The following is a 12,591-nucleotide window of genomic DNA, read 5'->3' as shown; positions in this document are numbered from 1 at the left end:
CCTCCACAACCGCAACTGACAGGAGAAAAGAAAAGAGGAGAAGGGGAAGCAGCCGACAGCATAATTATTTATTTAAGTATTTTAAAAATAAATTTAAAATCCTTGTAGCGGCAGGAGAGCGAGAGAGAAACGAGCCTTTTCCGGTGGTTGTTGGGAGCAGGGCCGCCATCAGGAATTTTGGGGCCCCATACAGCCTGAGTGTCTGGGCCCTCCCCGCCATTTTAAAACTACTGCCCCCCAAATCCCGTGCCATGCCACCATGGCCACACACCCTGGGCAAGCCCTCCCACGGCCCTCTGAGGTCAAACACAGCCCTGATGTGGCCCTCAATGAAATTGAGTTTGACACCCCTGGCCTAGAGGCTAAATTCTGTGACCAAGGGCTAAGAGAATGAGTATGTTTAGCTCAACAAATAGAAAACTGAGGGGGAATATAATAGTAGTTTCCCAATCCTTAAAGGGCTGCCACAGAGCAGATGGCATCTATTTATTCTCCATGCCACCTGAAGGTAGTACAAGAAGCAATGGGCGGAACCTCACCAAGAAGAAATGCAATCTGGAAATAAGGAAAAACTTGGGACTGGGCAGCATAGAAATAAATAAACAAATAAACAAACAAATAAATAAATAAATCCCTTCTTTTTTATTAAAAGAAATTAATAATTTAAAAAAACCAAAATCCATTACTATTAAAACTAAAATAACTAGCAAAACTATTAATAAAAATAGGTGAGGGCTGGGGTTTTTTCTCTGTTATTATTTAAGTGCTTTTACCATATGCTTTAAATCAAGAGTCACTTCTCTCTCTGTCTCTCTTTCCTGTCATTCTCTGCCTCAATCATTTCTCATTTCTCTTTTTTTCTCCCCTTTTTTCTATCATTTCTCTCTCATCTCTCTTTCTTTCTTTCTTTCTCTCTCTTTCTCTATCTTGCTTTCTTCCTCTCTCTCACTCCCTTCCTCTCTCATCTCTTTCTTTCTCTCTCTCTCTCTCTCTTTCTCTTGCTTTCTTCCTCTCTCTCACTCTTCCTTCCTCTCATCTCTCTCTCTTTCTCTCTCTCTCTTTCTCTATCTTGCTTTCTTCCTCTCTCACACTCTCTTCCTTCCTCTCATCTCTTTCTTTCTCTCTCTCTTTCTCTATCTTGCTTTCTTCCTCTCTCATTTCTTTATTTCTCTTTCTCTATCTTGCTTTCTTCCTCTCTCACTCTCTTCCTTCCTCTCTCATCTCTTTCTCTCTTTTTCTCTCTCTTGCTTTCTTCCTCTCACTCTCTTCCTTCCTCTCTCATCTCTCTTTCTTTCTTTCTTTCTCTCTCTTTCTCTATCTCTCCCCCTCTTGCTCTCTCTCTCTCTTTCTCACTTTCCCTCTCTTGTTTTCTTTCTCTCTCTCTCTTGCTATCTCTTTCTCTCCCCCCTCTTTCTCTCTCTCTCTCTTTCTCACTTTCTCTCTATCTTGCTCTGTTGCTCTCACTCTCTTTCGTTCTCCGGAGGCTGGAGAAAGTGATCTTCAGGTATATTAGTGATAGAAAGAAGAAAAACTGCAGCATCACAAAGCTTAGTCCTGGGGATAATACATACATTGATGGGAATAAGGAGATTTATTATTATTATTATTATTATTATTATTATTATTATTATTATTATTATTATTATTATTATTATTGAAACATAGAAACAGAAGACTGACGGCAGAAAAAGACCTCATGGTCCATCTAGTCTGCCCTTATACTATTTCCTGTATTTTATCTTACAATGGATATATGTTTATCCCAGGCAAGTTTAAATTCGGTTACTGTGGATTTACCAACTACGTCTGCTGGAAGTTTGTTCCAAGGATCTACTACTCTTTCAGTAAAATATTTTCTCATGTTGCCTTTGATCTTTCCCCCAACTAACTTCAGATTGTGTCCCCTTGTTCTTGTATTCACTTTCCTATTAAAAACACTTCCCTCCTGAACCCTATTTAACCCTTTAACATATTTAAATGTTTCGATCATGTCCCCCCTTTTCCCTCTGTCTTCCAGACTATACAGATTGAGTTCATTAAGTCTTTCCTGATACGTTTTATACTTAAGACCTTCCACCATTCTTGTAGCCCGCCTTATTTATTAGATTTGTATGCCGCCCCTCTCCGCAGACTCGTTACTGCTAGTTACTTCGGTTCAATTTTCTCAGAAGGCAGTTTACAATATAATATATGGATGGATATAGCATTGCTTCCAGCTGTAGGGATTCAGCTCCAGTGATTTCAGAGGCCGATGTCTTAGAAAAACTTATTTTATTCATTTATTTATTTATTTATTTTATTAGATTTGTATGCTGCCCCTCTCCGTAGATTCAGGGCGGCTCACAGCAATAATAAGAACAGTGTACAATAACAAATCTAATATTTAAAAATATCTAAAACCCATTATTAAAAAGAACAAACATACACACAAGCATACCATATATAAACTATATAGGCCTGGGGGAGATGTCTCAATTCCCCCATGCCTGATGGCAGAGGTGGGTTTTAAGGAGTTTACGAAAGGCAACGAGGGTGGGGGCGATCCTAATCTCCGGGGGGAGCTGGTTCCAGAGGGTCGGGGCCACCACAGAGAAAGCTCTTCCCCTGAGTCCTGCCAGACGACATTGTTTAGTCGACAGGACCCAGAGAAGGCCAACTCTGGGACCTAACTGGTCACTGGGATTCGTGCGGCAGAAGGCGGTCTCGGAGATAATCTGGTCCAGTGCCATGAATTTGAACGATTAAAGATAAATAAGGCAATGGGTCCAGATGGCATCCACCTTAGAGTTCTTAAAGAACTCAGATCTGTGATTGCTACCCCCCTGACTGATTTGTTTAACCAATCCCTTTTAAAAGGAGTTGTTCCTGATTATTGAAGAATGGCCACTGTTGTGCCTATCCACAAGAAGGGCAGTAGAGAAGAAGCTGGTAACTACAGGCCAGTTAGCTTGACATCAGTTATAGTTAAAATGATGGAGACTCTACTCAAAAAGAGGATAAATCAGCACCTAAAAACCAATAACTTATTGAACCCAAACCAGCATGGCTTTACTGAGGGCAAATCATGTCAGACTAATCTCATTGATTTCTTTGATTATATCACAAAGGTGTTGGATGAAGGTGGTGCCGTGGATATTGTCTCTCTGGACTTCAGCAAAGCCTTTGACATGGTTCCACATAAAGAGCTGATAGATACGTTAGTGAAGATAGGATTTAATCCCTGGATAGTTCAGTGGATTTGCAGCTGGATGAAGCATAGATATCAGAGGGTTGTTGTTAACGGCGAGTATTCTGAGTAGAGCCTGGTTACAAGCGGTGTGCCACAAGGGTCTGTTCTGGGTACTATTCTTTTTAATATGTTTGTGAATGACATAGGGGAAAGTTTGGTAGGGAAGGTCTGCCTATTTGCCGATGACTCTAAAGTGTGCGATAGGGTTGATACTCCTGGAGGTGTCTGTAATATGGTAAATGATTTAGCTTTACTAGATAATTGGTCAAAGCAATGGAAACTGCAGTTTAATGTTTCCAAATGTGAAATAATGCACTTGGGCAAAAGGAATCCTCAATCTGAGTATTGTATTGGCAGTTCTGTGTTAGCAAAAACTTCAGAAGAGAAGGATTTAGGGGTAGTTATTTCTGACAGTCTCATAATGGGTGAACAGTGCAGTTAGGCGGTAGGGAAAGCAAGTAGAATGCTTGGCTGCATAGCTAGAGGTATAACAAGCAGGAAGAGGGAGATTGTGATCCTGCTGTATAGAGCGCTGGTGAGGCCACATTTGAAATACAGTGATACCTCGTCTTACGAACTTAATTGGTTCTGGGAGGAGGTTTGTAAGGTGAAAAGTTCGTAAGACGAAACAATGTTTCCCATAGGAAACAATGTAAAACCGATTAATGCGTGCAAGGAAAAAAATCGCAAAAACGGCCCTCTGCTGTGTGCCACCACCCGGCTGTCACCTTTTGAAACAGTCGGGCATTCTCCCGAACGCCGAACCCAAAAAGTTTGGCAAAGGTTCGGGTTCGGGAGGCCACCGAGAAATACTGCCGCCCACTGTCACCTTCCGAAACAGCCGGGGGGCTGTTCGGCGTTCGGGTTCGGGAGGCCGCCGAGAAATGCCGACGCCCGGCTGTCACCTTTGCAAAAGAGCCGCGGAGCTGTCGGCCGGTTGGGAGACTCAAACGGAGGTGGGGAATCCCAATAGGGAATTCCATGGGCGGAGCTTTGACGTCACGAAAATGTCATTCCTGGAGTCCACATGAAACTGAATACAGGAGGCTTGTCTTTTTCACTGAGAAAGCACAGTTGCAGTTATTTACCCACTTAGCAACTGCTTTGATTAGCATAATTGTAAATCCAAATTAGACGTGTTACGTGAGGACTCTGTCATTCAGCAGTGTTAGAGTCACATTTAACAAGAAACTTCTCTTTTTTCCTTTTTAATGCAGTATGAAACTGGCCTGACTGCTATCAGCTGATTGGCTGTGTTCTCTTTATCCCATAGAAAAATATTTGCTACAATAGTTTTAGATTTTAAATTATTTCCCGTGTCCTAACTCAGCAGGTAGCCTTGCTCCCATGGAAGTAATATATCAGACGAGTAGAGTATTATGCATTGGATATGATCTTGGAGATCATCCTATCCAAGTTTCTACGTTTGCAAGAATCCACTACTACAGTATCCCCTTAACAATGTCTATCCAAATACTTTTTAACATCCCCCATCCCCACCCTATCCTTGAGTGAAAGATGTTTACTACTCCTTGAACAACCCTATTTATTGTTCAGAAACATTTACTGTACTAATGGGATCTTGATGACTTGGGCTGTGGTAGACCCCCCCATTAACTGTCCAATTAGTGAACCCAAAACAAGGAAACACTCTTGAGAGAATTGAGAATTCCCAAAAGTTAAACTTTATTGGATACACCATGTTGGCACTAAAGAAATGAAACTAGCTCTGGTTTCCAGTGCAAATGCCCAGTTAAACAATCCTTTCTCCTTCCCACCCCTCGTTAATCACATTGTCCAATTATGAGATAGTCTGTTTTGAGAATGGCCCATCACTTTTTCAAGCTCCTCTAGCAGTAACCTTATTGGCTTCATGCTCTACTTTCCATTTCCCTCCCCCCAGTTCATTGCCAAGTTGAAAAGCATTAGGCTTGAAAAATGGTTCCACCTTGACACCCTCGTTTTGTCAATTGCTTTGCTTAGATCTATTTCAAAATAGTTCCCCTTCTGGAAAAAGTTAAAATAGGTTTTAGGTGAGCAGATTTGTTTATCTTCTTCAACATTCCTGAAAATTAGCAGAATAATAGAATAACAGAGATGGAAGAGAAACTTCAGAGCAAACTCTTTTTGGCTGACCTGGGCCTTTCTTCCATTTCTTAGCCCATCAATTGGTTTTCCATACAATTTCATGGGAAGTTTCTTTTAATGCTGTTGCACTTCTGCAAGTAATATTTTTGTTTAATGTGCTCCTACCTTTCTTGATAAGCTGAAGAGTGCCCCGTTTTGTTAAAAGAAAATCAAAGCAAGTTCTGCATCCCTTCAGATTCAAGCACTTGGCTTTACATTTATCTTATTCTAATGTACTTAGGCTTTAGTTTCTGTGATTTCCACCATCCCTTTACTTGATCTTTCAAAATAATTTCTTGCAGTAAATCAGGTAATTTCTGAACTTTTGGGAATAAAGTATCAAACAGGCAGAGAACAAGAAAGCTGAGAGCTCTGTACATGTGAGGGGTTAGGAAAATTATGTAAGTTTGAAGAATATGTGTCTAAATGGCCTGAAGAAAATAAATAGAAATAGCACTTAAACTTATATACTGCCTTACAGCCATCTCTAAGTAGTTTACAGAGTCAGCATATTGCCCCCAACAATTTGGTTCCTCGTTTTACCCACTTCAGAAGGATGGAAGGCTGAGTAAAATGTCTGATTATGGAGATGACAGAAATTGAAATTTTTAGATTTTGCATGCATATCCTGTATATTTTCACCTACAATATGATCTGAGCTTCATCAAACTCTCATTAATATATAAAGGCATATTTTTTTAAAAAAAACCTGCACAACATATACGTTTGGTTAAAAATACCACATTCACCTATAATTCACTGCTTGGTTTGGGGAAAGCAAGGAAACTCTAGTAATGATGGTACTCTGTGTAATAGATTTCAAACCATCATTTTTAAATGTTTAGTTGACTGAATTTCATGTTTAATGAATAAAAGAATAACAACAACAATAATAATAATGCCTTTATTGTCACTGTATACCATGTATACGACATTCGTCTGGAGGTTGTCCATTATTCTTTACAAAAATGCCGAAATTGATTGATATTTTTGGACTGTCTTCCATAAACTCTTCAAAACAAGTTGTGGACTTGATCAGCCTAAATACAGGATTTTTGTCATGCTGTATGAACTACATTAGTTTAAACTTTGACTCACAGATACCAGGACCTTATCTTATGGAAATTTCTAGTACAGTTTCTCAATAATGCTAGTCCTGAGGCTACAAAATAGCCCCACTATCGTGCTTCACAGGATGCTTTAAAAAAAATTAGAATAGAAGGTATTATTTTCTTCAAAATATTTCATGCCAGAACATATCATTTTCAGCTCTTTTCCACATAACATTATCTCAAAATATTGTCCATGCAGCAGGAAATTTCTTGCTGGTATCATCTTATGTGTGCATCATTGTAATAGCTTTCAGATCTTTTGCCATTTACTCTGGAGTTTTCTTTTACCTCATGGTATATTGCACACCTTACTCTTAGAATGGTTTTTGAAGAACTTTTTTTGAAATATATGGAGTGGGATTTCATTTTGTCCATTTGTACAAAACCACATTGGTGGAGACAATAGTCTTTGGCTATTACCTTGTATCTCTTTCTACTCTTATGAACATTGACAATGTGTTTTTTAGGTATATAGATTTCTTGTCCATAAAACTGTCCAGAAGAGCCTACTTTGATGGTGATAATCAAAATGTCTCTTTTATGTAATGTAATGGCCCCTCATACTCTGATTCCTTGATCATCTCCTCAATTAAAATATCTGACTCAACTTACCCTTTAAAACAGTGTTTCCCAACCTTTTTTGAGCCGCGGCACATTATTCATGTTTTCAAAATTCTGGGGAACACTGAAGGGGGGGCGGGGGGCTAAAGAAAAGTTTGGACAAAAAAAATATCTCTTCCTCCATTTCACTCTATTTCTCCCTCCCTCTTTCTCTCTCTTCCTTCCTTCCCTTCTTTCTCTCCATCCCTCTTTCTTTCTTCCTCTCTTTTTTGCTCTCTTTCTCTCTCCCTCCTTCCCTCCCTCTATGTCTTTCCCTCTCCCTCCTTCCCCCCTTTCTTTCTCTCTCTCTCTTGCTTTCTTTCCCTCTCTTTCTCTTGCTTTCTTTCTCTCATTCTCTCTCCCCTCCTTTTTCTCTCTCTCTCTTTCACCACGCCAGCAACAGAGAGAAAAAGAAAGAGCGAGAGAGAGCCGGAGAGAGAGTGGAGTGCGCAGCAGCCATCAGCCTCCTCGCCCTCCCAGACGTCCCCAGCGCCCGGCGTCGCGCCGCCTCCCGTTAGCCCGGCCGAAAGCCACACAGTCCCGGACTCCCGGATCGCTCGCTTCTCCGGCCAGCGCGGCGCTTTCCTGGGCAGATGGCTTTGCTGACCGGAGAAGCGAGCGATCCGGGAGTCCGGGACTGTGTGGCTTTGCGCCATGAAGAGAAAACGGCAGCAGGGAAAAGTCAGCCGTTTTCTCTTCATGGCGCAAAGCCACACAGTCCCGGACTCCCGGATTGCTCGCCCCAAGGCAGGAGGCGGCGGAGGAGGAGAGTGGGCGGATCGGGCGGGCAATGGGGCAGGGCGGAGAAGCCAGGGGCGCGTTTGTCCGGAGGCACCGTGGGGAGGCAGGGGCAGGGAGGTGCGGCAGTAGGTGCCTCCGGCCAAACGCGCCCCTGGCTTCTCCGCCCTGCCCCATTGCCCGCCCGATCCGCCCACTCTCCTCCACCGCCTCTCGCCACGGCACACCTGACGTTGTCGTGCCGTGGCACACCGGTTGGGAAACGCTGCTTTAGAAGCTGATTATCCTTTTCCCAACAAAGATAATGAAAATATTCACTAAAATCATACCAGAGTACAGTACATTGTTTGGTGTGTTGTTTGTTTAATTTGATTATGCTAATAGGTTTTAAATGAAGCTTTAATTGCATTATAGGTTATGGTAGTGCAGGATTGCAGTTGGTTCTAAAATACTCATTTACTTTCTCACCACTGAAATTGCAAAGTGTTTTGAAAAGCTGCAAGGGAACATCATTTAGAATATTTTTTTTTTAAAAACTATAGTATAAGTCAAGTCAATATTCTGTATGTACTGGACACTTGTCCTATAGCACATTTTAAAAAAATTAAAGGTAAATCTGATGTGCTTTCTCTTTTCAGGCACCTCCATTGCCATCATCTTCATCTTGACATATTTCCAAGGACATTTATATAAAATCTTTTCTGATATTCAGGAAGTGACCCAGTTCTGCACCACGGATTTTTGTAGCGATCCCATAAGGCTGCTGGCTGAAAGCTGTGTCTATGCAACCTTCGAAGTGTGGAGTGTCAACCAACTGGACAGGAGAGAGCACAGCTCCTACTCCAGAATTTTAAAAAATAGAAAGCTCATTCAACTGAATTGAAAAAACAAATCCTATGGTTTGTATATATCTGACAAAACTGGCAACATACAGACTACTGACTTGAAGACCACCTTTTTTCTATTTCTCTGTTTTTGGGCTGATGAATTGGTTTCATCAAATCTGTATCCCACTCCCCTTCAAAGTCCCCCCCCCCCTTCTTGGAAAAGTATCGGCTTAGCTGGTCCTTTCTATGTAAGGTAGTTAGAATTTTATGTCTTTCTTTGGGCTACTTTTTTTAATGTGAAACTTAGATGATACTTTTTTTCTACTGCTTTTATGTTATTCTCTCTTGTTTTGAAACCACAATGGTTACTTTTTCTTTCCTAAATAAAATGTTAAAAAATTAACAGCCAAGTCACAAAGATAAATGGGTTGCACATAGACTAAAGAATAAACTTCAGATTTGTGATTTTGTTTCTAATCTTGATGTAAATTTACACTATTTATAAATACATATTTATTGCTTGAAAATATTTGTGAATGGAATGCTGTTATTTTTTCCAGATTACCTGCCATTGAAATTTTAAGGAGTTCTGTAATTTCAAACATTACTCCTATTACATTTTCTATATGTAAATAAAAACTGCTTAGCATTGTACAGAAACTTTTATTAAAATTGTTTAATGTTTAAAGTTTTGTATTGTTTGAGTTTTAAAAAATTATGTACATGGCCCCATTATTGTTGATTTTTTAAAAATCTGATTATATATATTTTATATATACTCTTTTGTGTGTGTATATATATATAATATATATATATAAATATATATAAAACTGAATATATGTATAAAGATTAGAGCCTAACATTTTCTTGATTTTAAGTTTTACATATATATGGTAGAATTGAGGTGTCTACTGTAAATATTGCTTACAAAAGTATGAATATATATATATATGTATATATATGTACGAATATATATATATATTCGTTCAAGATATATGTCCAAACTGATTTATTGTTAAATTGCACTTCCTGCAATTACAGACTAATAGCTGATGCCAAATTGTAGAAGTAATAAATAAAATAGTTAGCAGCTCCAATGAAATATAACTTGATGAGATTTTGAACATTCAATTTAGGCACCTTGGAATTTAGTAAGGAGTTATACAGGAAATAGTTTGAGAATGATATCTTTACCTAACCAAAATAATAAATGTACATTCCAGTTGTTTTTTTAGCAAGCATATGGCTACATTGTCTTAAGTACAAATCATGCTATATTTTTGCTTATTATGTAATTTAATCACTGATAAATTTTTAAAGCATTAGTGTCCTTTAGGGCATGTTCTTTGTTTAAAATTACTGATAATATTTCTTTTTATCCAGTTGCTCCCATATGCTTCACCTGTCACATGAAAATCCATTAAATTGAAATCCAAGTTCTTTGTTCATCCCAGTGGATTAGTTTACTGATTCATAAACTTCTGCATTGAATTGATAATTGTTAAGTTCCATAAATGTCTTACTATATTTGATGTTGTTGAAAGAAATAATCAAGATTTGTTGAAATATTGTTCTCAGCAGATCATGCCTCCAGAAGGATAAGAGGAAAATCAGAAATAATTGTGATCAAAACCAGTTTCAAAACAGAGTGACCTTATTACAGTACTTCAGATAATTTCATAATCAGTGTAATACATAGCACTTTCAAGTATGGCGCTGAAGAGAATTGGTACTTATTCTTAGTCTCACAGATACACTGTAGTTTGTATTGTTCAATAAGTAAATTGAAATTTGTATTATCTGCTTACACAAACAAAGATGGTATATTTGAAATACCACAAAACTGGACAACCTGGCAAGAGAGAATTCTTATTGTCTTATATTTCAGTATAGTTTTTTTATGGAATAACAGTATCAGTTTACAGATTGAGCAAAGGACTGGTGTGGTGTTTATTGTGCTTATTTCCAATGAAGCTATTGTGTTTCAGTGCTGAAATTCTGGAGGTAAAATATGCCTTCAGTGAGAAAACGTCCCTTTGTTCACATACAATTATAATGACAGAGACATTTGACCCAAGTATATAGATATTTTCCGTATTCTCAAAAAATACCTATATATTTATTATGAAATAAAACTGTAGTCTCTCTGCTCTTGAATATAGTACGATATTTAACCTCCAAACATACAGGGGGTGGACATAAAAATGGAAACACTTGCCTTTTTGGCATCATAATGTTTGAACATGTTCAAATCAATCAAAACTTGATATATTTTAATGTTTTTTTAAAAAAAATCTGTTATTTGATATGTTTATTTAAACTACCGGTACCTTTTTTTTTACAGAAATTTAAGAAAATTGGTTATAACCTTCTAGAAATGGCAGACCTCTCAGACTTTCAAAGAGGCCAAATTGTTGGTGTTCAAATGGCAGGCGCTAGTGTTACAGAAAGTGCCGAAATGTTTGGCGTTTCAAGAGGTAATGTCTCAAAAGTAATGACTGCTTTTGAAAGAGAAGGGCAAACATCCTCAGCCAAGCACAGGTCTGATCGAAAGTCGAAATTGTCTGAGAGAGACCATCGGACTCTAAAGTGAATTGTTAGAGCGGATCGCAAGAACCCAGCTCCTAATATCACTGCAAAGCTCAATAGACACGTATAGAACCCAGTTTCCACAAAAACTGTTCGAAGGGAGCTTCACAAATCTGGATTTCATGGAAGAGCTGCAAGCTGTTTCCATTTTTTTGTCCACCCCCTGTATATTAAATGATAGATCCAAATAAAAAAGCTTAGGCATAGCAGGATTCTAACTAAAATTTCCTGTGAATTTTTTATTTGTAACCAATAGCTCTTAATGTAAGTTTGCAAGGCTTTCTTTTTAAATAACAGATCTAGAAAAGAAATTTGAGGATCTGATAATTTGTGCCATTTCCCATAGCAATGGAAGGCATTCATAAAATAAAATACCAACTTTCTGCCATTAGGTTAATGTGCTTTCTTCATTATTTGAGGTAAGCTTCAAATAAATGTTCAGAAACTATTACATAAGCAAAAAATATAAAGGTATTGCTTGATAACAGAGATAATATTATGATTCACATTAGCACGTCCTTAATTCACTGAGGTATAAGAGGGATGAGGAAACACACATCCAACTTAGAAGATTTGTGATAGCCTATCAATAAATTAAGCCTTTGTATTTATTAAAATCAATTTATATAGCCCCACATATCACAAATGTGACTCTTAGTTTGGAGTTAGTCAAAACTCCATGATGAATACAAAGCAGTGACAAGTAGGAAGAGAAAAGTTCCAGAAGGATAAAAGTTCTTAAAGAGATATATTAATGACAAATAATCCCATTGAGGGGAAAATGGACAACAGAAGAAAATGATGGGGTTGCACAATAATCTCAAATGAAGGTTTGAGATCTAAGACATGCATGAAATTGATTAGGCCAGAACTGAAGAGCTGGTTTCAAGAAAGCAAAAGGGCTAAAACCTAAAATATGAAAATGAAGCAGGTTTTATTAAAAAAATAATATTGCAGCCAATTCATTTAAAAAGTGTTATGCATTATTGTTAAAGTTATGCCATCAATGAATTTACAAGGCTCAGACTTGAATCACTGAACACTTTTAGGAGGGCTGCCTAATCAACATTTGGGTATTATGTTATGCTTTGGAAAACATAAGCCACAAAAAGCCTTCCTATTTATGTTCAACCATATGTCTTGTTGCAAGTAACTCTCCACCAAAAAATCCAATAATATTTGATTACTTTCTTATAATGAATTGGGTCCATTCAGAGTACAAATTTCTTGAATTTGCACTCATAAAGGTGGAAACATGGAAAAGTCCCCACTTCCATCTGTGGCATATTTACAACCAAAAATATTAATAGAAATCAAGAATTAGAACTATTGAATCTTTTCAAAATGGCAAATATGCATTTGGTATATT

General features: G+C 38.2%; 1 protein-coding gene across 4 annotated transcripts in view; it reads left to right on the top strand.

The window, feature by feature from the left end:
- KDM6A (lysine demethylase 6A) overlaps nucleotides 1-9,321 on the top strand; it is a 279,276-nt gene extending 269,955 nt beyond the window's left edge. For all 4 annotated transcript variants that reach the window (XM_070750519.1, XM_070750522.1, XM_070750520.1 and 1 more), the window contains one exon: nucleotides 8,445-9,321. In XM_070750519.1, coding sequence (XP_070606620.1) covers nucleotides 8,445-8,474 — 30 coding nt within the window. In that variant the 3' untranslated portion in view covers nucleotides 8,475-9,321. The remainder of the gene's footprint in view (nucleotides 1-8,444) is intronic.
- The last annotated feature ends 3,270 nt before the right edge of the window (nucleotides 9,322-12,591 follow it).

The sequence above is a fragment of the Erythrolamprus reginae genome, chromosome 4, assembly GCF_031021105.1.
Source record: "Erythrolamprus reginae isolate rEryReg1 chromosome 4, rEryReg1.hap1, whole genome shotgun sequence".
Taxonomy (NCBI): Eukaryota; Metazoa; Chordata; class Lepidosauria; order Squamata; family Dipsadidae; genus Erythrolamprus; species Erythrolamprus reginae.
This window is presented reverse-complemented; position numbering and strand designations above follow the sequence as displayed.